Source organism: Schistocerca nitens, chromosome 11, assembly GCF_023898315.1.
Source record: "Schistocerca nitens isolate TAMUIC-IGC-003100 chromosome 11, iqSchNite1.1, whole genome shotgun sequence".
In the NCBI taxonomy this organism is placed as follows: Eukaryota; Metazoa; Arthropoda; class Insecta; order Orthoptera; family Acrididae; genus Schistocerca; species Schistocerca nitens.
Window position 1 is genome coordinate 196031009 of NC_064624.1, and position 22979 is coordinate 196053987.

At 39.4% G+C, this 22979-nt stretch overlaps 1 protein-coding gene across 6 annotated transcripts in view; it reads left to right on the forward strand.

The window, feature by feature from the left end:
• The window catches only part of LOC126212877 (uncharacterized), a 262978-nt gene that overhangs the window by 155338 nt on the left and 84661 nt on the right, over positions 1–22979 (forward strand). For 4 of the 6 annotated variants that reach the window (XM_049940372.1, XM_049940377.1, XM_049940373.1 and 1 more), the window contains 3 exons: positions 928–996; positions 9688–9747; positions 17466–17558. In XM_049940372.1, the coding sequence (XP_049796329.1) occupies positions 928–996; positions 9688–9747; positions 17466–17558 (222 nt within the window). The remainder of the gene's footprint in view (positions 1–927; positions 997–9687; positions 9748–17465; positions 17559–22979) is intronic. The other 2 variants (XM_049940375.1, XM_049940376.1) reach the window with 1 other exon arrangement.

The following is a 22979-nucleotide window of genomic DNA, read 5'->3' on the forward strand; positions in this document are numbered from 1 at the left end:
TTTTATTTAAAACCACATCTGGTTTGCAATATTTGGCTTAATAAAAAATCAGGTACTATGTATCAAGATGCCTAGAAAATATGTGAGAAAAAGAGAAAAACACGAGAGACCCTTTTGTGATAGAGAATGCGATTGAAGGCAGTAAAGAAGCAACAAAGCAATTTCATGTTCAGTGCAATACTCTGAAAAGAAGAGTTTCGGGAAAAAATGGAGGTACAGTAGGTGGTAAAAAGATTATGAGACGCTTATGGAGTGTATTCAGTAAAGAATAAGAACAAGAAGCACTTGATTATATTTCTGAAATGGAGAAGTGATTTTCTGTATTTACAGTGAATGCTCTATTTAGATTAGCATCCTGGTTGGCAGGGCAGAATAAAATAATGCATCATCTGAACAGAGAGTTGGAGATGGTAGGCAAAGGCAGCACTGTAATATTAGTCTTAAGAAGCCACCTCGCTGGCTAGAGAACCAGCTTTTAAAAAGGGCAACATAGAGAAGCTTTTGATATCCTTAAAACGGTGCAAGAAAAGCAAATTAATCCTTCTCATCACATTTATAATGTTGTTGAAACAGTTAATAGTGCAGTCAAAGAATAGAAAAGTGTTTGCACCTAAATGAAGATACCAAGACAGTGACAGTACTTCAACTGAAAGAGAGCTGCCATTTGGTTTAACTGTATGTGTGTTTGCACTGGGTACTTTATCCCATTAGATTGGAAAAAGAGGTCAGTATGTAAGGTCTCAGAAAAATGCATATAGTTTCTGTTCATTATATATTTTTGTTTGTAAGTATTCGATGTGATACCTTATCATATGTAGTTTGAAAACATGTAACTGAGAAGCTTCTATCAGTAACCATTGATTGACTACTTTACTCCACCTTCCACTGTAGGCCCACACAATAGTAACCCTATTTACTTCTTTTCAGGTTCTGCACAAGTGTGACATGCCCAATTGCCTCAGTAATGTACAGGATCCCCTAAGAATTGATGAAGAGGTGAGTGCACTTTTCTCTTCTTCTTACACTGATGTGGATAATTGCATTGTGTAGCATTAATTGAAGATGAAGATGTAATTTAATTGAAACCTGCTGGTAGGTAGGAACTGTGTGCATGAGCAGGCTTTGGTCCCAGACTCTCACCTTTTGCAAACAGTGACTTCTTAATAGAGCTTCCCGTTTCTGTAAAACTAGTGGTTTAACAGGTCCTGGATAAACTTCAGTAACATGTGGAATCAAACAACAGTCACAAAATAAAGACTGTAGATATCATACTGAGAAGTATTTAGTAATGTAGCATATCTTTCTGATCTAGTGAGGAAATGTTCTGACTTTTGCATGAGTTGTTTACGATAAACAGTTAGCAGTGAACAATGCAAGTGTAAGTGGTTTATCTGACACTGGTGCTCAAATATGAACAGGAAAAATGCTGGGCAGTTTGCTTCAGGCCATAAAAGGAAAATAGTTTATAATAAGACACACAAACAATGACTCAATTAAGTTGTTCCCCAATTATTTAAGGGCAGAACACTTGACTATAGCAGATAGTCTTTATGAAAAATATAATTTCTTTTCTTTTCCTCCATTTAGAACTTTAATAAGTCCTGCTACCCTTTAAAATTAATCAGAACCATAACAAAGAAAGAAGCTTGTTGTTGCTGTAGTCTGGCTTATCTCATGTACATTTTACATGTCTGCGTAACTACTGTACCCACACAAACATTTGAATTTCTGGTGACCATAGTGCAACCACACATGCGGATGATGATTCCCAGATGGTACAACAACAAACACTTGATTTCTAACACAAAAGGAAACAGAATAAATTCACAATAATATGTCCACAGTAATGGTAGCCACCGTAAGTCTGATGGACACATGCAATATAATCTCCCAGAATAAGGAATCACAAGGAAATTAAGTCAATGATGTTAATAGTTTGTTTGTCATGATGAAAAATACTTGTAATTGTTCAAAGTCTGGTAGACTGGTGTTTCTTAATGCAACTGCTTGACACAAGCACAAAGTTTAAGTTTAATTGGCACAGTGCCTGATGAGACAGAGGTCGGTGGAGGGATGGCTCTGGTAGCAATTGTTGACTGCTCATTGCAGTTCTGCTGTGCTGATAACCTATGCTCATTTCTGTGCTTGGAACTGCAGTTACTGTGAGCAGTAAATTCTGTTCTGGCTCCATGGATAGAACTGCTTTGCTAGTGGTCATGTGATGTCTGAAGTTCAGACCTGGTGAATGGACACCTGCCTTGCATTTGGCATGCACATGATCCACATAGGTAAGACAGTGCCACAAATGCAGCATTGCTGGTGAAAATCACAGTGCCTCTAGTGGTGATGTTAGTGCTGCCCATTTTTGTGGAGTCTGCTGTAAACTAGTCTTCAAACACTGTGGCTGGTTGTGCATGTACACGTGTCATTGTACTTATTTACATTCAGCCCATGCTGGCCAGTGTTGTAATTGAGAAGCTGAACCTGCTGGCCCATGTGGATCAGCCGTGTGGCAACCCACAGGTGTCAGCCATGTTGCCGCGTAGTTGTAGTTGCAGGTGATAGCCCAGGCATACAGCATCCCTCTCCTTAGGGGAGAAGATGGAGGTGAGAACTTTATAGTGAAGATCCTGCATTCTCCTCCCCCCTACCCCACTCTCAGGTGCAGTTTCAGTGACGTAGATCTTGGCAGCTTAGGGACATCCAAATGGATGATGAATACACATTTTGGAAGTTTCTGTTCTCTTTTCGGCCATACTGTTTAGTGTATGAATTTGACATCCAAGTAAAGATATTCTCCAGACAGATACTTCCAGGAAAGTCTTCCTAAGATAAAAATTCACCAGATGCCACAAGACTATACAGTCAGTATGAATGAAGGTATAAACTTGTGAATTTTAAATTGTGCATTGAAGATAAAAGTTTACCTTGGTGCTGAGTGTTAATTTCTGCTTCCTGTCATTGCTGGCAGTGGCTCTCTGGTGCAGCTCACTCGCTTGCTTGACCATTCATTACCGAGTGTGCATAGAGTCCAGAAGGTGATAAGACAACAGAAGGTGTTTTGTGTTCTCAATTTCAACAGGTGCAATTAGGTTGTACTGAAACTCTCTTATAAAGGGTAAACAAGTATTGCATTATATTACTGGCCTTTAAGGTTGCTTCATCTCACCGTATTTTTATGAGTGGACTTGTGAAAGACCCCATTTATGTGTCTTCCTTTCCAACAATGAAACCACATAGCAACAGCAGTGAATTCAGTAACTCCAGACATGCTTGTAAAAATATCAGACATGTTTGACTTTTGTCTGGATGTATGTTATGTGTCCAGTGTAGAGCATTTCATATATTTGTGACAGGAAATGAAAAAAAAATTGATCTTAAATGTAACTGTAAGAAGTACTACAGGAGTGTATACAGTATGTGCATCCACATCAAAGATAACTGCATGAAAATAGAATGATTCTCATGAAACTAAAACTTTCCAGTTCTATGGGGAAGCTAGAATCTACTTCAAGTTTCTATCTCCATGTATGTAGCAGATAAATTCTTGTAATGCTGGAGGTATGTTTTTTGAAACAGCCTTTATATTCAGTGTTAATGTCATTTCCAGGAAAGCTTTCTTCCTATTAAAAGTCTACATTTTATTTCCTAACTAGCAAAATTCGTCTGCTATTTTCATCACATTTTGTAATCAGCTTGCCCAGCATTACCTGACTCAGTTCAGCTATACTCCATTGCTTTTGCTTTAGTTCTGATTTTCATCCTGTAACCCCTTTTCAAGACATGCCATTCACTTATGTTCCAAGTCCTTTTACAGTGTTATCAGCAAATATTACATTCCATATCACTGTTCCCTAAACTTTAATTCCATACCAAATGTGTCCCTAGTTTCATCCAGTTTTATTTTCTCCTTAGTTTCCTTTACTGCTGGCTCAATGTACAAATGGAATAACATGGGGTAGGTACATCTGTTTTGTTCCTCCCTGTTACTTCCTGACATTCTTAAAATTGTGGTCTTTTTCCTGTACTGTCGTAGATATATTTCATGTCCTGAACTTTTTTCTTTGATAACTTCCGAATTCCATAGAGTGTATTTAACTAAACTTCCTCATGCACTTTTTTGAACTTAGTTACATTCTGTACTTAAGTTTACCTTTTTTCAGTTAATCTTCTAACAAGGAATCCCTAGAATCCGAGGTTGCAAGTTCAATCTTCGGTAAGGCTCATTTGCAAGTGTTGTGGTAATAATTATGACAGAAAAAATATTAGCTGCTAATGACCCACCATGTGCATTAGGAGTGCATAGAAAATGAGCATGTGGGAGGTGCAAAGATCAACCATCTATCGGACATGCATGTTACACTTCACAAAATGGACATTGTCAACATTAAATAAATGTTCAAAACAAACCATTAACTTGCACTATGAACACCAAATGAAAACTGGTGTGTGTTGGTCAGCACAAAGGTTCACATGAGTGAAATCGAAGGTGAACTCCTTGGGAATTCCAAACTGTGCAGGAGATTCAGCTAGGTATCCCCTCTTAAAGAATTCATATAGAATCATATTGGTGTAATGGGGTGATGAGGACTGATGGAATGTGATGACATACAACCAGATACAAAAGAGTCTGTCATGGATCTTATTGTGAAACAGGCTGTCCTTTAAGACATAGCTGCACATAGTGTTATAACATGTTTTATAGGCACAGAAAAAACAAAACTTTCAGAGGCTGAATGTGTCCTGTGTTTCTAGGTGGTGTGAATTGCAATGTCACACACTTTTCAGGAGGGATAGTTTGCTCTAAAGGAGTAGTGTTTATACGCTGACCTGGAATCAGGCAAAAGCAAGTTATTTTGACCAACTATTGGCCAATAACAGTGCTCATACCATTGTTGTAGATCTCTTACACACGTTTCCCCACTCTTGCTGGCTGTGATGTAAATATTCCCTACTGGCATTGCAAGATCATGGACACGAGATAGATTTGTAGGGGCAGAGCACCTTCAGCTTCTCACAGCATAATATATAATTTTCCAGCAAATTTACCATCTAGATTAACAGTCAGCATAATTGTATACAAATGCATTAAGGTATTGATGTTAGATGATCTTGATAAAACTCTTTTGGTACCTCTAATTTCCAGAGTTCTTTTGATATTGTGCTGTTAGTAGCAGTATTAAATCTCAGGAAGGCTGATTTATATTGTAATAGTAGTTTTTTGTTCAATTATTTGAGCTATATGCAGAACTAGCACTACTCACTGTTGGTTTCTCCCAAATATGGTGTGTGCAATACTCCCACTATGGGACGGTGACATGGGGGAGAGCAGTTTCATAATATCCACATTTTTTAAGCTTTGTCTTCTCGGCATGTACATTCATTATTGCATTTAAAATTTCTGCTTTGCATTACAATGAGTGGGCCCAACTGCAGTCTGTGTAAAAGCAGGACATCCACTTATGGGGCAAAGCATTATGAGTACCTGGTTTGCATGTTGGTCCACCTTTAGAAGGCAGTACAGCAGAGATTGTGTGTCGGATTGATCCAACAAGTCCTTGTTAGTTATCTGAGGTATGTGGCACCAGATGTCTATGCACAGATCACAAGGTTCCTATAAATTACAGATTGTCCATTTTTTGGGCATGGAGCTAGAACCTTCCCTGGTGTGTTTCATTTGGTTCAGATTACGTAAATTTTGTGGCTGAAACATTGAGAGTCCTCTGTCATGCTACTAAGATTTCTGTTACACAGTTCTGTTTGTGACAGTCAGTTATCCTGCTGGAAGATGGCATTCCTGTCAGGGATGCCATCAAGCATACAGGGATGCAGGCAGTCCACAATAATGTAAAACATAGTTCAAAGCTGCCATAATGACTTTACTACCTCAGACCACATGGAAGACCAGTGTATGTCCCTCTTAGCGTAATACTGCTCCCACGGATACACATTCATGATGTGATGCACGTTTTGATCAGCTTGTCACCTGTATGACAGTGTGTATGGAGATCACCATTGATGGGGTGTAACAAGGAACGGGATTTACCTGACGAGGCAGTAAGTTTCCATTATTGCATGGTCCAGTCATGGTGAATCTGTGTCCACTGCAGTCGTAATTGAAGGTGATGTTGGGTAAAAATGGGCACACACAGGCGTCATCTGATGGGAAGCCTCATGCTTGACAGTGTGCAGTGAACACTGTGCTGCAAAACACTTGTGTCTACGATGGCATTGTACTACCATCAGATCTGCAACAGATAGCTGCCTATCCTGTTTTACAAAGCAAGCCAGCCAGCCAGCCTCTGGCCTCCAAATTTTGTAATGAAGCATGGCAAGCAGATGCCAACTTTGCAATTTCCTAGATAATTGTTCCCACATACTGGGCTATAACAACCTGCCCGTTGACAGAGTCTTTAATGCGAGTGGATTTTCCCATTTGTTAGCTGTGTCATTGGTAGAATGATTACTTATTCGTCTCTGCTTTGCCTCTATACTGTCTTTACTGTATTACTTGCCTGAAACACCAGCAGGCAGCATTAAAGCTTGTAAGTGGACACTCCTCTTACTGCTGTGGCTCCTCAATGTACGAGTCATTGGAGGGTGAGCAGTCTTGCTGAAACTAATCCACAGTTAACAGATATCATTTCATCATAATGGGTAATGTTTCATGCTCCCTGATTTGGAAATACTGATAACAATTTGAGATGCCAAAAAATATTGTGCAGCATGTCTCTTCTTCATGCCTAAAACAAAACAGATAAATGACCACTCCTCACACAGGTAGTCATGTAGCATGGATCAAATAGATCAAGTATATCTTCTCCAACATATTCCCGCATACCACCATCCTCAAATGGTTCAAATGGCTCTGAGCACTATGGGACTTAACTTCTGAGGTCATCAGTCCACCACCATCCTCATTGACTTTATCTCTGTTGTACATGTACATATATACTCTGCAAACCACTGTACAGCACATAATGGGGGGCACATCTATCTAATATTATTGATTTTCTTTCAGCTTGAGTATTCAGCAAGGGAAAATTACAGTTTGTATGCCTCTGTATGTCTCCTAATATCTCTTATTATGTTCTCTTAATCCCTGAGCAACATGTACAACGGTGGCACCATACTGGTTGCAGTTTCTACATTGAGCATTGAGTACAGGTTCTGTAAATTTATGTAGTAGTGTGTCCAGAGAGCTATGTTTTCTTTCTTGCAAGCATTCCTATTTAAGTCCCTTGGGAATTTCCGTTACACTTTCATAAGGACTGTACCAACTTGTTACAATCGTTGCATAGTGTTCCTGATTCTTTTATTTTATTTTCTGGAAGGACTCCAAACACTGGGACAATTATCTAGACTAGTGATAAACGTCTTCCCCTTCTTTCTGTGAATGTAATTTCATTGTATCCCTTGCCACTTTTTATGTTTTTATCTTCATATTTCCCCCTATGTCTGTTTTTGGTTTCTCCCACTCTCCTTTTCAACAGCTCTCACAATTTTTAACTGTACTATTCATACAGGTTATCGTTTTTGTCTTTAATTCAGCTTTGCTTCCCTTGTTTATCCTTCAGTTATCATGTAAATTGGCACAGTGCTTACCAGTGTACTGTCCTTGACATCCTACCCTCTGATACCTCCTCTTTCATTTTTCTGTACCTTCAGATTTGCCTTTCTCAGCCATGGATCTGAGTGACATGCCCTTCATTTTCAAACTTTCCCTCTTCATCCTTGAGGAAGAAACTGCATGTATTGAAACTAAAGAATTTTTTTCCTTGTATTTTTAATTGTTTCTATCAAAAAGTGCTTGGAACTTTGCAAGTATTCCTGAAGAATTTTTCAGTGTCTACTATTTTGCGTACTTTGAATGTGTTTAATAAGTGAGTTGATATATCAATAGTATCAGTCGGTGATGCATAAACATTTTTCTTATGTCATATTGTGATATAAATGGCAATAAAAATAATACTCTTACTTGGTCATAGTTTCTTTCTGTTTAATGTAAATGGACAAATAAAATTTACTCACCAAGCAGGGGCAGGGGAACACACACACACAAAAATATTTAACTTTCACAAGCTTTTGGAGCCAGTGGCTCCTTCTGGATCTCATTGGATGAGTAGAGTTCTCTATGTAAATGTTATTTCATCTTGTGGTATACACTGAAGAGCCAAATTAACTGGTACATGTGCCTAATATCGCGTAGGACCCCTGCAAGCATGCAGAAATGCCGCAACACGATGTGGCATAGACTTGAGTAATGTCTGAAGTAGTTCTGAACGGAATGGACACTACGAATCCTGCAGGGCTGTCCATAAATCTGTAAGCGTAAGTGGGCGTGGAGATCTCTTCTTAACTGTATGTTGCAAGGCATCCCAGATATTCTCATTAATGTTCAAGTCTGGGGAGTTTGATGGCCACCGGAAGTGTTTAAACTCAGAAGAGTGTTCCTGGAGCCACTCTGTAGCAATTCTGGCCATGTGGGGTGTTGCATTGTCCTGCTGGAATTGCCCAAATCCTTTGGAATGTGCAATGGACAAGAATGGATGCAGGTGATCAGACAGGATGCATACACATGTGTCATCTGTTGTAGTCATATCTAGATGTATCGGGTCCCATATCACTCCAACTGCATACACCCGTCACCATTACAGAGCCTCCACCAGCTTGAACAGTGCCCTGCAGACTTGCAGGGTCCATGGATTCATGCCATCCACTCAATACAGTTTGAAATGAGACTCATCTGAGCAGGCAACATGTTCCAGTCATCAGTAGTCTAATGATGGCGTTTATGGGCCCAGGTGAGCCATAAAGCTTTGTATTGTGCAGTCATTAAGGGTACATCAGTGGGCCTTCAGCTCCGAAAGCCCATCTAAATGATGTTTTGTTGAATGGTTCACATGCTGACACTTCTTGACCGCCCAGTATTGAAATTTACAGCAATTTTCAGAAGGGTTGCCGTTCAGTCATGTTGAACAATTTTCTTCAGTCGTCGTCAGTCCCGTTCTTGCAGGATCTTTTTCCAGCGGGGCCGATGTCAGAGATCTGATGTTGTACAGGATTCCTGATATTCACAACACACTCATGATATGGTCACACGGGAAACTTCCCACTTCATTGATACCTCAGAGATGCTGTGTCCCATCACTCGTGTGCTGACTGTAACATCACGTTCAAACTCAATTAAATCCTGATCATCTGCCATTGTACCAGCAGTAACCAATCTAACAACCGTGCCAGACGCTTGTAGTCTTATATAGGCATAGGCACTGGCAGTGCCATACTCTGCCTGTTTAGAGCTCTCTGTATTTAAATAACTTGCCTATACCAGTTTCTTTGGTCCTTCAGTATAAAAACTGACAACAGCACTACAACCAATAATGGAGTGCTCAGTATCATTCATAAATGCATTGTCCTGTATTACATGAAGTGCAGAAGCTGTAAAATTGGCTGTTTACTGTGGTATTCTAAAGACTAGCATGTTAAACTCATTCAGAAAATTTGATCTGTGCATATATAGCTTTTCTTTCCAAGTATGAAATCACAACTGAGGGAACCTGCACAACTATACAAGGAGCACAGTATTACTTTGTATGAAATGGAAAACACACCACACACACATACCTCTGTGAATCCCAATGATGTAAATTATTTTGGTTCCATTTTCTCATTGCCTTGTTACAGATTGAGGTAGTTGCTAATGATCCACTTCACATCTGTAATCCACAGAGCATTAAGAAAGAGGTATGTAGCTGCTGCAGATTAAGTTCTCCTAGTTTTTCACTTTGTTAAATAATGTAGTTGGCTGTTATTTAGTACTGAGCTACCTACATGGATCTCAGTAGGTGAGTAGATTTCTCTGCTTAAAAGTTATTTCCACTTGTGAAATAGACACAGTAATTTCTTGGGAATAATCTGACCATTGATGTTACAGTATTAAGTATTATGGGATATCAGTACTAAACAGAAATCCTGATAGGGAGTTACGTCTGATGATGGGTGCATAACACACAAAAAAATGTAATATCAACAGAGATATTTCTAACTTTCAAATTACTGTTCCTTTTTCATATAATTGCTTTCCCCCTCCCTACAACCCCCTCCCTACACCCCCCACCCTACACCCCCCTCCCTACACCCCCCTCCCTACACCCCCCTCCCTACACCCCCCTCCCTACACCCCCCTCCGTGCACCCCCCTCCGTGCACCCCCCTCCGTGCACCCCCCTCCGTGCACCCCCCTCCGTGCACCCCCCTCCGTGCACCCCCCTCCGTGCACCCCCCTCCGTGCACCCCCCTCCGTGCACCCCCCTCCGTGCACCCCCCTCCGTGCACCCCCCTCCGTGCACCCCCCTCCGTGCACCCCCCTCCGTGCACCCCCCTCCGTGCACCCCCCTCCGTGCACCCCCCTCCGTGCACCCCCCCTCCGTGCACCCCCCCTCCGTGCACCCCGCCTCCGTGCACCCCGCCTCCGTGCACCCCCCCTCCGTGCACCCCCCCTCCGTGCACCCCCCCTCCGTGCACCCCCCCTCCGTGCACCCCCCCTCCGTGCACCCCCCCTCCGTGCACCCCCCCTCCGTGCACCCCCCTCCGTGCACCCCCCTCCGTGCACCCCCCTCCGTGCACCCCCCTCCGTGCACCCCCCTCCGTGCACCCCCCTCCGTGCACCCCCCTCCGTGCACCCCCCTCCGTGCACCCCCCTCCGTGCACCCCCCTCCGTGCACCCCCCTCCGTGCACCCCCCTCCGTGCACCCCCCTCCGTGCACCCCCCTCCGTGCACCCCCCTCCGTGCACCCCCCTCCGTGCACCCCCCTCCATGCACCCCCCTCCATGCACCCCCTCCCTACACACACACACACACACACACACACACACACACACACACACACACACAAAATTCGCCAAACAGGAACCATAATGACTCCATCCTTCATGTACATAGTAAAGGTGCCAGGTGGATGTGGATGATACTGCTTGCATCTTGTAGTTACTGTGGATTTGAACGTCAGTGTATTTGTATGCTTTGTAAATAAAATTATACCATAAATAAAATGGTAATAAATAAAATATAAATAAAAAATAAAATAAATAAAATGGTAATAAATAAAATAATACCATCAGGTAAACAAACATTTAGTTCATTAAGATGGCAAAATTATTGAATTTCTTTGTCTGAAGATGTTGCTGTATATCACTTCAGTGAAATTACTGTTTTGATGTTGACATTTGTATTTTGCACAAAGGCAGTGGGTGAGTTCTATTGCCTTTCTGTTGCTAGGTTATTAATCTTGACAGGGTGAAGGAATAAAAACAGTTAAGTATGTATATTCAGTAAGTTGCGCATAGCAATAACCTTCCATCACTGAAGTGCATAAAAAGTTGATACCAACTACACATCATGCCATTGTTGAGATACTAAGTAATTCTTCATGTGTGTGAAAATATCTATAGGAAATATGATGCAGAAGACATTCCAATTAAGTGACCTTCATTCAAAACACTATCTGATTATTTTTTTATGTTTTGATTTACTGATATATGAAATGTGTAGCTGTGAAAGCTAGCCGTTATGATGAGGAATGTGTCAAGTGCACAAGAAATGCACATATGAAACAAAATTTTAACATTTCTATTATTTACCCCTTTCCCTTAAAGGGCACAAAATGCATATACTATATTAATAGATTTATTTATTCCTATTGAAGAATTCATCTATGGTATAGGAGTTGTCAAGGAGATATGATTTCAATTGATTTTTGAAGCTGTTACTGCTGTCTGTCAGACACCTTATTTCATCTGGTAATTTGTTGAAAATTTTTATAGCAGCATATTTTATCCCTTTCTGTGCCAAAGATAGGTTGAGCAAAGGATAGTGTAAGTGTTTCTTTTTTCTGGTAGTATAATCATGAATATCACTGTTGTTTTTAAACTAGTCCATGTTGTGGAGAACAAATTTCATTAATGAGCAGATGCATTGTGAGGCTGTTGTAAAATTTCCCAATCTTTTAAAAAGATGCCTATAAGATGTGTGACTCTGAACCCCACACATTATTCTAACCACTTTCTTTTGAGCAGTGAATACTTTTTCTCTAAATGTTGAGTTACCCCAAAATATTATTCCGTATGACAGAGTGAAAATATGCAAAGTATGTTAGCTTACAAATTTCTATATCCTCAAAATTGGCAATTATTCTAATCGCAAAAGTTGCTGAACCTGGTCGCTTTAGGAGATCTAAAATATGAATTTTCCAATTAAGATTCTCATCCATATGTACACCCAAACCCTGTCTACTGTCTACTGACTTCTGTTGATGTTTTATATTTATTGAAGGAATTGTACTTTTTGCAGTAGAAATTTGGATGTACTGTGTTTTTTCAAAGTTCAGAGCAAGCCCATTTGCAGAACACCAATTAATGACTTTTCCAAAGACCTTATTTCTATCATTTTTAATTTGACTTCCTTTTACTGGATTAATAATTATGCTTGTATCATCAGCAAACAGTGTCAGTTCAGCTTCCTGTTTCAGATAGGAAGGGAGGTCGTTCGCATATATCAAGAACAGAAGGGGACCCATGATTGAACCCTATGGAACACCTAATGTAATTTCACCCCAGTCAGATGAAGTGGCAAATTGATTTAAATCACTTGACCCATAAAAGGAAACTTTTTGCTTCCTGTTCTGTAGGTATGACTTAAACCACTTATATGCTGTTCCATTTATACCATATAATTGTTATTTCTGTAACATAATGTCATGGTTCACACAATCAAATGCTTTTCACAAGTCACAAAAAAATCCTATTGGTGACATTTTACTATTTAAAGACTCTGTTACGTGGACAGTGAAATTGTATATTGCTGTCTCAGTGGAACAGCATTTTTGAAATCCGAACTGTGGTTTACTAAGTATCCCATTACTGTTGAGATGGTTAACCACTCTAGAGTACATTGCTTTCTCAAAGATTTTTGAGAATGCTGTAAGCAAGGATACTGGGTGATAATTATTGACATCTGTGGTGTCTCCCTTTTTGTAGAGAGGCCTGACAATGACATATTTTAACCTGTCTGGGAAAATACCTATAGTTAGTGATGCATTACATATGTGACTCAGAAAATCAGCTGTAATTGCTCCACATTGATTTAATATCTTATTAGAGATGTCATCTACTCCAACAGAACATTTATTTTTCAGAGATTTAATACACCAGTGGCCATTAAAATTGCTACACCAAGAAGAAATGCAGATGATAAACGGGTACTCATTGGACACATATATTATACTAGAACTCACATTTGATTACATTTTCATGCAGTTTGAATGCATAGATCCTGAGAAATCAGTACCCAGAACAACCACCTCTCGCCGTAATAACGGCCTTGATATGCCTGGGCATTGAGTCAAACAGAGCTTGGATGGGGCACAGGTACAGCTGCCCATGCAGCTTCAACACGATTCCGCAGTTCATCAAGAGCAGTGACTGACGTATTGTGATGAGCCAGTTGCTCGGTCACCATTGACCAGACGTTTTCAGTTGGTGAGAGATCTGGAGAATGTGCTGGCCAGGGCAGCAGTCAAACATTTTCTGTATCCAGAAAGACCCATACAGGACCTGCAACATGCGGTCGTGCATTATCCTGCTGAAATGTAGGATTTCGCAGGGATCGAATGAAGGGTAGAGCCACGGGTCGTAACACATCTGAAATGTAACGTCCACTGTTCAATGTGAACAAGAGGTGACCGAGATGTGTAACCAGTGGCACCCCATACTATCATGCTGGGTGATACGCCAGTGTGGCGATGACGAATACAAGCTTCCAAAGTTGTGTTCACTGCAATGTCGCCAATCATGGATGCAACCATCATGATGCTGTAAACAGAACCTGGATTCATCCAAAAAAATGACGTTTTGCCATTTGTGCACCCAGGTTCGTCATTGAGTACATCATCGCAGGCCCTCCTATCTGTGATGCAGCATCAAGGGTAACCGCAGCCATGGTCTCTGAGCTGATAGTCCATGCTGCTGCAAACATCATCAAACTGTTCATGCAGGTGGTTGTTGTCTTGCAAACGTCCCCATCTGTTGTCTCAGGTATCGAGACGTGGCTGCACGATCCGTTACAGCCATGCAGATAAGATATGCCTATCATCTTGACTGCTAATGATACGAAGCTGTTGGGATCCAGCATGGCATTCCTTATTACCCTCCTGAACCCACCGATTCCATATTCTGCTAACAGTCATTGAATGTCAACCAATGCGAGCAGCAATGTCGTGATACGATAAACCGCAATCGCGATAGGCTACAATCCGACCTTTATCAAAGTTGGAAACATGATGATACGCATTTCTCCTCCTTATATGAGGCATCACGATGTTTCACCAGGCAACGCCAGTCAACTACTGTTTGTGTATGAGAAATCGGTTGGATACTTTCCTCAAGTCAGCATGTTGTAGGTGTCACCACAGACGCCAACCTTGTGTGAATGCTCTGAAAAGCTAATCATTTTCATATCACAGCACCTTTCTCCTGTTGGTTAAATTTCATATCTGTAGCATGTCATCTTTGTGGTGTAGAAATTTTAATGGCCAGTAGTGTAATTTTACTTCTTTCACAAGAGGTTGTTAGGTGAAACTTAATCTGACTAAATTTTTTCAAAACAGACTCTTCTGTGTACTGCCTAGCTTTTTCTTTTCAACTGTTCTCGCAAATTTTTTCTCCTACACTTAAGAAATGGTTGTTAAATATATTAGCTACTTGTGTACTGTTGGTTAGGATGGTCTCGTTCTCTTTAACAGTAATACAACCTACCCCAGTGGTTACTTTTCCTGTCTCCCTTCTAACAACATTCCATATTGATTTTATTTTTTGCCAGAGTTGTTAATTTCTTCTCTAACATACATATTTCTTGATTTTCTTACAACTTTTATAATGTTATAATAATTTTTATAGTGTGAAACTACTTCTGGATCTTTACTAGTTCTTCTTGTCTCATACAGGTTTCTTTTTCATTCTGAAGACACTTTAATACCTGTACTAAACCAAGGTTTCTTTGAAAAATGTGTGGTGTTACAATTAGTAATTTTCTTTGGGAAACAATGTTAAAAGAGGGATATAAATTTATCAAGAGGTATGTTGCACTTATCACTAGCATTTGGCTCATTATATACATGTCCCCAATTAACATTTCTTAAGCTTTCTCTGAAGTTCTGTACAGATACCGGGTTGAGCGACCTCACACTTTTACTTAATGGTTTCCTAACTGTACACCCTGTTAGGTTTTGTAAGTTAATCAGTTGTGCATCATGGTCTGACAATCCATTTACCACAGACAAAGTACGTGTTTGTTTTACATCCTCTTTCTGTATAAATACATTATCTATTACTGTGCTGCTGTCCTGAGCTATACGTGTAGGGGAATTGATCACTGATTTCAAGTTATATGTTGTTAATAACACTTCTAGTTAACTTTTTCTATCAGAATTACTTAGGAAATATACATTGAAATCAGCACAGATTAATAACTTCTTCTTTTTGTCTGACAGACAGCATAATAGGGAGTCAAACTTTTTTATGAACAGCTCCCAGTCTCCTAATGGGGACCTATACACTGTTGCTAATATCAATACTACATTATCTAGTTGAAGTTCACATGCACAAACCTCAAAGTGCTAATCAATACAAAATTTGCTTACTTCTACAGTTTTGCATTTATACCTTTGTTTTATGAAAATGGCAACTCCTCCTTTATCCATCCTAGATCTACTTGTGTAAGATGCTAAATTATACCCACTTACACTGACACTATCCATGCCCACAGTTACATGGTGTTCAGACAGACAGAGTATATCAATCTCATTCATATTTTGGAGATCATCTAAACACACTAATAGCTCATCTACTTTATTTTTTATTCCCCTGATATTTTGATGAAGTAGTTGATACTGCCCTCAGCTTTACCCCTATTAACTGTACGTGCGGTTTCTTTTATTCTGTTTATCTTGATTGTCATCTGTCTGGACTTTGGCTTTAACCTAAAACCCCTGTCTACCTGGACCCATTAACCACAGGGATCAACCCCTTGTGTGACTGTGGACACCTTACAGTTTCTGCTAATAAAGAAGCTAACTTACTTTTCCCCATCCTATTCAGGTGCGGGCCATGTGTAGTGTATCCACACCTACCAATAGCATTTACTGGAACAACACTTATGTGAGATTTTGCAGGTGTCTGGAGCATCCTGTTCAGCTCAGTGTTAACATGCCTTACAGCAGTGTTTACCCAGGGCTGATGATGGTGCTGGAAGACCTCCACAAACCCGACATTTGTGTACTCAGTTTGTGCTCCTATTTTATCCAGGTCACTCCTAATACTGTATCTTGGATTCATAGCCAGGCTGTTTCCTGCTCCCTCAACTATAATTACCTGATCTTCCTTCTCAAGGTCCCTGCATAGCTGACCTAAGTTTTCTATCTCCTGGCCAAGGCTAGCACTTGGTTTCACAAAACTTGTGACCTGGTACCCTGCACCTAATTTGTCCTGAAGCTGCTGGCCCACACCCCTCCCATGACTACTGCCTATAAGCAGAATTCTTCTTTTTGTATTCTGGTTTGATCCCGACCTGTCTTTTCTTTAAGCTAATATTCTGCTTCAGCCTACTTTCAACTATTGAACAAACATCAGGTTTTGACAGCAATAAGCTGCCAAATAAATATCTTATGTCTACAAACATCACAAAAAAGATAAACATTTATGTTTATAACTTGTTTGCAATCACACCTTTCAGGTAATTTCAAATATTTTTCATGTCCAACAGACAAGCATACAGACATTTATTGATTAAAATATCTGTGGATAATTTATATTCCTGCTCTACACCATTGCATGTAAGGTTATGGTAGCACATTCAAGCATGGTATCCATTTCTAAAATTTCGTGTTTTCAGGTTGTACCAAAATAATTTTTTAATGTAACTGAGGCCTGAAATAGCATATTTGCATAGTTTTTATAAGTTGTCACACAAGGTGTAACCAATGTGGCTCATTAGCTTCAGTAATCTTTGTTCTAATGTGGCATCAGATTGTTTTAGACTGTCACATGACCTTGCATCATTTTTTTCACATTCTGTAACATGTTTCCAAAATCTGATAGGATTTGTTTCATTTATTACACATGAATGATTCAAATCTGGAAAATTTATGTAATGAGATAATTAAACACTCTCGACTTCTTGTCTCCACAAGCTTTCTTGTTCTATGTGAGCATAGTGTAAATGTTCGGAAACATTTTGGATGAAGAAATAGGCTGCTCACCAATGAAGATACAGAATTTTCCCATAATAATGCCCAAATCATGCTTTGAATTTTTCTCCATGAGAAGTATCTCCTGCCCACACTTACTTTAAATTCAGTCTCTAACACTATTTGTTTATAGCTACAATTAACACTACTTTCCATTTTCCAGGTTCTCGAAGGTCCAGTAGTAGTCTCAGTGTTCAGTGGCTGCGTCAAAGAGGATCCAGAACTAGATTTAGGAGTTAATATAACTAACACTAAAGTAAGTTTTCACATATGTATCAAGATTCTTGTAGAAGTTGGAGGTTTATTTTTTACTGTATCTCCATACGTGATAAGATCCACATGCCTCCAATATAGTTTAAAGTGGAAAGCATGCTAGGTAAATCACACACTCTTAGCAGGATAAGGTTTTGACAACTTGGTATTTCCAAGCAGTGCAGTGTACTGGTGAGAATCGTTAGTCTTCCATAAAGCCCATCTTACATGGGATAAGGTTTTCTGTAAATTTGCTAGGTGGTGTGATTTACTGTTCACTTGCAAGGATTGCACACAGCTAGCTCGCATGTCCAGGCTTTCACATGGTGTAAGATTTAGCAGAGACACAAGCAGGCTCACTGACTGGATGAATGGCAAGGTGAACAAATGGGCCAATCTGCAGTTTTTGTGACACTTGTAAAGAAATTATTTGCTGAAAGAAATTTCGTTCTCATACATCTCATAGCTTCATTTGTCAGCTTCATCATGAACTTCCTGTCATTTTTTTAAATAATCATAGTTATTCGATACTTAAAGATTAAATAAACTACTGGAAGAAATTTGGAAGTTTTTAAGTGCAAATAGTGGTCACAATGAATTTGCTTTTGGTGCATGTTGCATATGAAGTGTGAAGTGTGGCTGACATTCAATTAGTCTTTAAACAACAAAGGATATCACTATTGTGGGGTCCAGCCCACTTGACACTTAGAGTGCCTAAAGGATGGTGCTTTCTCAGATAGCTATACAACAGTTCAAGCAAGTCACATTAATGGGTCTTATTACACTAAAGTAGATTGACAGTACTTAAGTTTGGTACAAGAGCATGTCACAAGCGATGGGCAACGTGCAAACAATCAGTATTCCTTTGCTATATACAATGTTCATGCAAGTTTGTCACACAGTTTGTGGATCACTGATAATGGCTATCATAGAGGCTCTCTCCTAAGGTGTGGTTTCTACTAGTGTCAGTCTTCTACTCCCCCTAAGGCTGGCAGGAACGGCACTTGTACTCTCTTCATATAGAGGGTGCTCATGTTGTGGCGTGGTCCTAGTCAGCGGGCTATTGTCTGATGTCATCTCACAGCCTTGTCTGCTCTTGCATTCTTCATCTTCATGCCAGTGCTTTCCATTATGCTGGAACAACTATCACCAATCTTGAGAATATTTATAGGGATTGGAACTAAAAGTGATAATATATTAATTGTTTTCATATTTCTCAAATAACTGAGACACAGAAATAATATCTTTAAATCAGATTCAGTACTAATCAGTCACTATTGAAAATACATTGGGGTATTATGTCAGAATTTTAACAGAAGTAGCTATTTATTTACCCCAGGCTTCTCACTCTTTTTTTTTTATCCAGAGAAATGTTACTATTGCTTAGTTTTGAGTAAAACATAACTTTTCTTGTTGGTATGTCAAAATCTGCTTCTTTTGCCAAAACACAGCAGGCTTGACAAACATTTATCTCACTAATATTCATATGCAGTTGAAACTTAACCAGGAACTTGAAACAGTGTAGTATTAAAGTAACAACTAAGGACAAGAAAGGTCAATACCTTATGAAAAAAAAACATTCTCAATATAAAACCAAACATATAATTTCTTCATTTATATTGTTGCAACAGCAATTCGTGTTTAACCAACTATCGATGACACTTAAAAATTACATTAGTTCTTTGAAAAAATCTGCTTGAGTGTTTTGATAGAAATATTAATCATATGGCAAAATACTGTCCTCTTTACGTGCTATATCATTTGCCAAAATCTTGTTTAGACATCTGTAACCATGTATGAGTGATGAGGGATGTCATGAACATTTCAATCTGGCTTTTTTACTGGTGCACGGGATCACAATAGAGCACTTTTTTCAGGATTAGTGATAGTGATATCCTTCAAAGTCTAGAGGCTAATTCAATATGTTAGCTACATTTCATGCGCAACAATATGTGGCCTATCATACATCAAATGCAAATTCATAGTGACCCTTATTTCCATTGAAAACTTTCCAAATTTCTTGCAGGAGTTTGCTTAATCTGAACGACTCACACATCGATGACTATTTAGTGAAAAGATAAGCAGTTCATCAAGAAGCAAATGAATGAAGTTAAGAGATATGCAAGAATCAGTTTGTTACGTAATAGTGTCTCTAAAATAGTTTGAGAGAGATTGTAGATCATCTGATAAGTGCATGACTTTCCATCTCCTCTGGAGTGTTGACTGGTTTCTTTGAGAGTTCACACCTTGTAGTCTATGATGTTAGATGCCAAACAGGGTTTCTGATTGGTCAGCACAAATAGTTTACAAGGAAAATAGTTCCTGAGCTATAATGGACAAGTGCACAGATAATGTATGGTGGCCACCTAGCAGATGATGGAGCCTGATAAGGAGCCACTGTGTGAGCCAGCAAGTAAACATACAGCAAATCTTACTCTGTGTGAGATGGGCCTACATGTAAGCTTTGGCATTGCTTTAGTGGCAACCATACAGAGCTGTGGAACATCGTGTTTCTCAGGAGTGGAGATTTGCTTTTAAGATCTGAAACGGTTCAGAGTTCTGTCTTGCTACTATCAGGCAGTCTGTTCACAGTGGGTTATCTGAAGCACTCTTCTTTTAATGAGTGCTCTTAGCTTTTTGGACTGAGGATCAGCTTGTATTAAAGACCTGCTAGGGCAATACCAAACTGGCTCTGCCCTACTTACTTCAGCATGGTGATGGGCTGGGTGGCTGTTGAAATGAACCTGTTGGCAACCTCTGTGGCACCTAGTCCATCACACTTGTGTGAAACTTGCTTACGTAAGCAGGGCAGAGCCAGTTTCCTATTGGCATAGCAGGTCTTTAATACAAGCTGATCCTCAGTCCATAAAGCTAAGAGCACTCAGTAAAAGAATAGTGCTTCAGATAAGCCATTGTGAACCTCTGCCAAATACAAACTGCCTGATAGTAGCAAGACTCGTCACTCTTCCTTAGAATGTGTTTCACATTGTGAAGAGAGGAAGGACCACTTTAGGAGGTGTCAGTGGTTTACATAAAGCCCTGTCATGAGTAGCAGGAACTACACAGTTTGTTAAACTACAGAAAAATGGGATGCTTTTTGTGGATAGTCAGATGGGGGGGGGGGAGGGGGGGGTTGTGGGAAGAGACCAAACAGCGCGGTCATCGGTCTCATTGGATTAGGGAAGGAGCGGGAAGGAAGTCGGCCGTGCCCTTTCAAAGGAACCATCCCAGCATTTGCCTGGAGCCACTTAGGGAAATCAGGCAAAAACCTAAATCAGGATGGCTGGACATGGGATTGAACAGTCATCCTCTCGAATGTGAGTCCAGTTTGTGAAAACAGATATTTTCCATCAAAACTTGTGATGTTGGACTGCATAGAGAATTATCAAAGCAGATCTAACTTCCACCCTCCATTCTAGCAATGTTGTTGTTTTTTGAAGTTATTTAATTATTGCAGCCTTGAAGGACTTAAAGGAGGCTGGTAATGGTGTAGTGTAAGTTTTGTAGAAATGATTTTCTTTTGACATATGACCATGTGCAGACTTCATCACCTACATCAGTTACAAAACACTTCAAAATTATTTAAATTCTTTTTAAAGTTGTCTCTGAATGGTTCTTGAACGAAACTGTAATTAAAAAATCATCATTTGAGTTGTATGCAGATCTAACTTCCACCCTCCATTCTAGCAATGTTGTTGTTTTTTGAAGTTATTTAATTATTGCAGCCTTGAAGGACTTAAAGGAGGCTGGTAATGGTGTAGTGTAAGTTTTGTAGAAATGATTTTCTTTTGACATATGACCATGTGCAGACTTCATCACCTACATCAGTTACAAAACACTTCAAAATTATTTAAATTCTTTTTAAAGTTGTCTCTGAATGGTTCTTGAACGAAACTGTAATTAAAATATCATCATTTGAGTTGTATGCACAGAATTACGTCACTCAGTCCAATTGGTTTGCGCAAAATTTTCTCAATTTAGATGTCGTTTGTTTCTTCTCAGAAATTATATTAATGCAAGTTATCTGGTATATTAAAACCTCATTGAATAAACTTTTAAGACTCAAACTCGTGATGAACATTGTCAAAAATTAATAATCTTGTCAAATAAATCATGAACATTGTCAAAAATTAATAATCTTGTCAAATAAATCAGTAATACTCCTTCCTTGATATAATTCTTCATAAATAAATTCCAGAACACGTATTTAAACTTTTGTAGTATACACTAGTTTATTATCTTCATATATACTACATATAGACATGAACATGAGCCTTGACAAGATAGGACTGAACATTTACAACATGATTAAACTTTCTATGACGTCATTGTTGTAGAAACATTACAAATTCTTATTTTTTCAGTTTTTAGAAGCACAACGCAACAATTCGGTTTCAGGATCTTCTGTTGCTCTTTGGCTGTCAACCCGCGACGTATAGTGGCCAAAAATTTTCTCTCTGGCCCCGGCAGTGAAGATGCTGTCTCCGTTCGTTGCGCCACTCTCTCTGTACATGAAACATAAAAATAAATACAAAACTGTAGATAATTCACAAACATTACAAATATTACAAAATACATAAACAAAACACTAAATTAAACTTATATTCACCTGCAAACTCGGCTGACACTGGTGGATGGGTGACGCTTCAATTTTGCGTCCCACTACAATGGGTAGAAGTAACAAATGTGAAGAAAATTATGAAAAGAACAAATTATGAGTTTGGGAAGACTGCAAGGTTTATATTAACTTTCATTTGCTTTGTCATTACCTGAACATGAGGACAGTTTATTAACTTTACCTTAAAGTCATACATCCAAACCTAATGCATTGTTCCAAACATTAACACTAACGAGAATATCACACAGCTTTCAAAAGGCATACAATCTGCTCGGACTACACCAGCTATCATGTGGAGATTTAACTGCATGTTCAGCATCAACATTTGACGTGAACACTGTGAACATTTGGCAATTGAGACTATGCAACTTTTATGGAGGAAAAGAAGATCCAGGAGACTAGTGTTGATGAACATCATATTCTGACGTGTAGTAGTTCTGCATTTCTTGATAATAACCATAACATATTGCTATAATTGTTTGCATCAGAACCTGAATCAGTGTCCTTGAAAATGGTTTCTTCTATACAGACTTCACAAGCTGGAGCCACCATTAATATTCTTACCTGTGAGTGCACATACCAATGCGGACTCACGTTGGTGAACCAAAACATTATGGCCACTACACACTGCTTGACTGAATGGTGCCTGGTCGTGTTGTGGGCACATGATGTGGTAAAAAAAGTATATAAGCTGAGCGTAAGTAAAGGAAAATCATGTAGTGCTGATACAACTCCCAAATGGGGAGATCTACTTGCATAACTGACTTCGACAGTGGGTAGATTGTTATGGCCCAGTGCCTGGGAATG